The 4719-nt window shown below is 34.7% G+C and overlaps 1 protein-coding gene across 1 annotated transcript; it reads left to right on the forward strand.

Annotated features, from left to right (window-relative positions):
- Positions 1-571: 571 nt before the first annotated feature.
- On the forward strand, positions 572-4719 carry LOC128985273 (peptidoglycan recognition protein-like). The gene is made up of 3 exons (XM_054404664.1): positions 572-816; positions 2187-2314; positions 4583-4719. Exons 1-3 carry the CDS (start codon positions 578-580, stop codon positions 4717-4719), a joined length of 504 nt encoding a protein of 167 aa, XP_054260639.1. The 5' UTR covers positions 572-577.

A 4719-nucleotide genomic window follows, 5' to 3' on the forward strand; every position in this document is an offset into this window, starting at 1 on the left:
AACGAATATTTAATATTAATATTTTTTCAATGAAATGGCGAACATACAAAGTAGGTAGCAATCAATTGCCATTATTGATTAGTAAAAAAAACATATTGTGCAGAATGTTGTCTTTTCCGAACTAACTACAGGTGCATTTTTGTATAGCAAGCGTCGATTAGGAGTTGTAAGCCGAAAACTGGTCAAATAATCAACTTTTTTGCCATGTTGATGAAAATGACCTAACTTTAAAAAGCTACTGCGGCTAAACGGCTCAGCCGATTTTAACACCAATTGACGCAGAATTTAATGTACTAAAAGAGACCTTTGAACAACATTTTCCGTAGGATTCGTTATTTAGGAGTTATAAGCGAAAAACTGGAAAAATGCAAAATTTTCATAGTTTTTCAACTCCCAAAACTTAAGCAGACGTCAGAATCCGTCGCAAACTCACAGGACTCTTATTTGGGACCCCCAAAAGGTATTAAAACACTTTCCAGCTTTAGACGATTTTTTGGGGAGCACTCCCTATATTTGATCTAATTTTCCTGGACTATTAGAAATCTGACTCAAATATATTTTCAGACAATATTAACAGATGTATTATGTCCAACACTCTCAAAGGATTGACAGACCTGGGTTTAGAATTATCAGCAGAGATGAGTGGGGAGCAGTTGACCCGTTGTGGGTAAAGTTTCTCGCACTTCCCGTGCAACATGTGTTCTTCGAGTATACCAACACGGACGAGTGCACTAATAGGGAGGAGTGTATGGAGATGATCAGAATTATTCAGCGTTACAATCTGAAGCTGAGATCCAATCCTGACATACGTTACAAGTAAGTAAATTAATTAGTATAAACAACGAGGGTGTATTTGTTTACAAGTGATTTTCAGGTACGATTTGGTTTTGTACACAGCGTAGGTCAAAACTCAATCCATCAACATAAAATAGTAGAAACTGTATCTAAACTTATTAACTCAACTTATTTTGAGGTTAAATTAGCTATTTGTCTATTAAGTACACAATGACTGTTTGTGCTCGTAATACACACTAGATTTTTCTTACAACTATAATAAACATAAAAGTATATTAACTTTATAGATGTAAGTAAAATGTCAGTAAGGTTATGTTTTTTTTCTAAGAAATTCAACTTACATAAACATTAACAATAACAAACAATTAATACACAACATCTGTTATGTCAAATGCCCTTAAAAAAAGCAAAGTCTTTGTATTTTGTTGGGGGCTTGGAAGTTCTCGTAAGCATTTTCTGCTGTTGTTGGGACCTAAGAGAAGAATAGAGTACACATCTCAGGCCAGCATACGGACATGATTTTCAAAACAAGAAAATGGAACCTGTGCAAGTACAGCAGAAAAGGCATAAGATAACTTCCAAGTCTTCAACAAAATACAAAGACTTTGTTCTAAAAAAAATAGCATGTGACATAACAGCTGTTATATCAAATAAAGGTTATGCTATTTCTCATCAGCTGTTAACTAACGCACCAGACCCGAGGCTGTGTTTGGTCTAGAAACGACTACTGGAAAGTGGTGTTTTAGCAAGAGGGAATAATTATCTATTCCCACTCTAGAGCAGCAATGATCTGTTTTGCGGACTGTATTTATGGCAATGTGATAATTTCCATGCAGTGGAAGGAAAATGTATTTTTCAAACAAATTTAAGACACAGGCCTAAAAGATAGTTCAAAGATGGATTGGAACAGGAGGAACTCAAAATAAATCAAGTATTTTATACGTGAACTGCAAAACATTTAATAAACCTTACAGGCGTAACTTGACCAATAAATAGGCTAGAATAATACATAACAACAGCACTGTTTAATTATGTTGAAATATCAAATTCTTAATGATCGTATATGACACATATGCAACAAGAAAAACACATTTAAACAGAAAAAACTAAACAAACAATAATTAACTTGTATATCTAGATAGGCTTCTACGGTCACTTAATGTAGAATCGTGGTCTTGGCCGACAGTGTCAAAAATTGATTTGTCGTCTGTGAGGAGTCAACTCGCCCTGAGGATGGTGTGTGAAACGTCGGCAAGTGTTGTGTTTCGTCATTTTTGCCACGTCGTCGCCTGAAGACCTCGATTCTTTAATAATTAACTAGTTACAATAAATAATACGTAAAACAAATAATTTCTGAACGGTGAGGAATGGTTTGTTATTTATGATTTTAGTTTCCTAATTGCTTCTGATGGCACCGTCTACGAGGGCCGCGGATGGGACTCAGCTCCTCGACTGCCTCAAAAATACAGTAATGTCAGAAGAAAAGCTCTTTACGTTGCCCTCATAGGGAACTACATAGGTAAATGGTCAACAAAGTCACTTAGCAGATTGTTACTGCTTTGTGGCTGTAACCTTTTTAAAATTAGTTTTTTTATTCCATGATAGGAAGTCTGGAACCAATTCACAAATGACTTCAGACTATGTCTAGGGTTCATGGCATTATGACTTAAATATTTGTTTACGGTAGGCTAGATTTTACCCCATAATAGGACAATAGGATCTAGTCCAGAACCGATCCACAAATGAGTTCAGACTAGGCCGATGGGTCATGGTATTATGACTTAAATATTTGTTTACGGTAGGCTAGATTTTACCCCATAATAGGACAATAGGATCTAGTCCAGAACCGATCCACAAATGAGTTCAGACTAGGCCGATGGGTCATGGTATTATGACTTAAATATTTGTTTACGGTAGGCTAGATTTTACCCCATAATAGGACAATAGGATCTAGTCCAGAACCGATCCACAAATGAGTTCAGACTAGGCCGATGGGTCATGGTATTATGACTTAAATATTTGTTTACGGTAGGCTAGATTTTACCCCATAATAGGACAATAGGATCTAGTCCAGGACCGATCCACAAATGAGTTCAGACTGGGCCGAGGGGTCATGGTATTATGACTTAAGTAAATTTTATTAAGGTAGGCTAGATTTTACCCTGGGACTTCAGAAATCGCATGACTACTTTATATTATAACATTAGCCCTCTGAGGGTACTACTAACCTCACGTATGTAATTCCACTAATTATCTTAAGGGTGTGCTCTACCTCAGCTCGGATTTCTCAGTACGATGTTGCTAACGCAGACCATTGCACTGAACTGGGCCATGAAGAGCACTTGCAAGCCTTTTGAATCTGGGTGATTACATCGTTATCCTCAAACCTTTTAGTAAACTAACTGCAGATTATTGTTTTTAAGAATTTATTGCACTTTCCCCGTTTGTTATTTCTTCTCTAAAAATAATTTGTATGCGTTAAAACTTATAAAAAAACGTTTCTTTAAAATGTTTACCAACTTTTTGGCCCAACTTTTTTTTATATTATAAATCACAGGACCTACAATAATATGTAACAAAAAATATGACACCAAGATCTTTTGAATTGGTTCACAATTGGGGCTACAAACAGTGAGAACCAAAACCCTTGCATTTGCGAGCGCCAGAGCGCAGCCTTAAGGCCATTCAACATATTTTATATAGACACTTTGTAGAATTGTTTAAAAAAATTCAGTTTATATTTTCAAAATATTATAATAATAAACTTAAGTACCTCTTTAATTATAACTTTTGGTAGAGCATTACATATGTGTCCCTTCCATAACAAAAACAACACCCTTTAATGATAAACACTGTCCCATTTTTGAAATATCTTTCTCTAAGTAATGACATCTGGATTATTATATTTCATAGTCCATAAATAAGTTTACCAGATAGGTATTTTAGTAACCAATACTCGAAGAAAGAATTAAAGTTCTTGGCTTATTCTGATGCTCAGATATGGCTCCTTGAGTAGAGTTCAATCACACTGCTTTTGGTTTAGTCATATTTAAATCGGTTTTTAGAAGTAGATACAATTAATCGTGGTGGAAGTAAAATAATACAAATAGAAAAATAATCAGATTCTTAAGGTATCAATTTTGTATAACACCCCCAATCAATAGAAATATGCCAACTAACCTAAGGAGTTAATATAGGAAATCCTTAAATATGTGCCACTTATATTTTACACATGTGCTAAAAATATATCTAAGAAAACGTCAACATATTTCATAGGATCTTTGAATGATTAAACGTTTTTATTAACCACACTTATTTTAGCGGATAGTAAATAAAAGAAACGTCTTATAACACTTAAAACATATATTTACGCTTATACTGTTACTCACAAGACAGTAAATATACAAAAAAGATGGTAAGTGGTGATCGATTTCGATTGGACCCTCCAATCATCATCAGACCTAATAGGCGAATGACAAGAATCTTGAATGGCGTCCCTACTTATACCCTATTGGCTACCGGATTCTTGTAATTCGCCTATTGGGTCTGATGATGATTGGAGTGTCCAATCTAAATCGACCACCACTTACCATCTTTTTTGTATATTTACCGTATTGTGAGTAACAGTATAAGCGTAAATATATGTTTTAAGTGTTATAAGATTTTTTTTATTTACTTTCCGTAAATTTAATAACACGTACAATGCTGATCAAGAAGTTACTTATTTTAGATAATTCTTAATTCCCATAAACATTTTCCTTGATTTAATATTTTTATTATGTTCCAGATAAGGCTCCCAGTGAAAAAATGTTTCAGGCCAGATCCGACCTAGTCGAACACGGAGTTTCACTAAAATATGTCAGTGCAAAGCATTTAGAGTACAGCATTGTAACTCCAAAAGTCCCAGGGACTTTGGATAATTAG

This window comes from Macrosteles quadrilineatus, unplaced genomic scaffold (assembly GCF_028750875.1).
Source record: "Macrosteles quadrilineatus isolate MER2022 unplaced genomic scaffold, UCM_ALF_1.0 Scaffold_2__2_contigs__length_208266976, whole genome shotgun sequence".
Classification (NCBI taxonomy): domain Eukaryota; kingdom Metazoa; phylum Arthropoda; class Insecta; order Hemiptera; family Cicadellidae; genus Macrosteles; species Macrosteles quadrilineatus.

What these genes read in the sequence shown, in the direction of transcription:
- LOC128985273 (XM_054404664.1), top strand. Translation starts at nt 578, where the DNA reads ATGTATTATGTCCAACACTCTCAAAGGATTGACAGACCTGGGTTTAGA. An exon ending in AATCCTGACATACGTTACAA is followed by an intron (nt 817 to 2,186) that starts GTAAGTAAATTA and finishes TTATGATTTTAG; the next exon opens with TTTCCTAATTGCTTCTGATG. An exon ending in CCTCATAGGGAACTACATAG is followed by an intron (nt 2,315 to 4,582) that starts GTAAATGGTCAA and finishes ATTATGTTCCAG; the next exon opens with ATAAGGCTCCCAGTGAAAAA.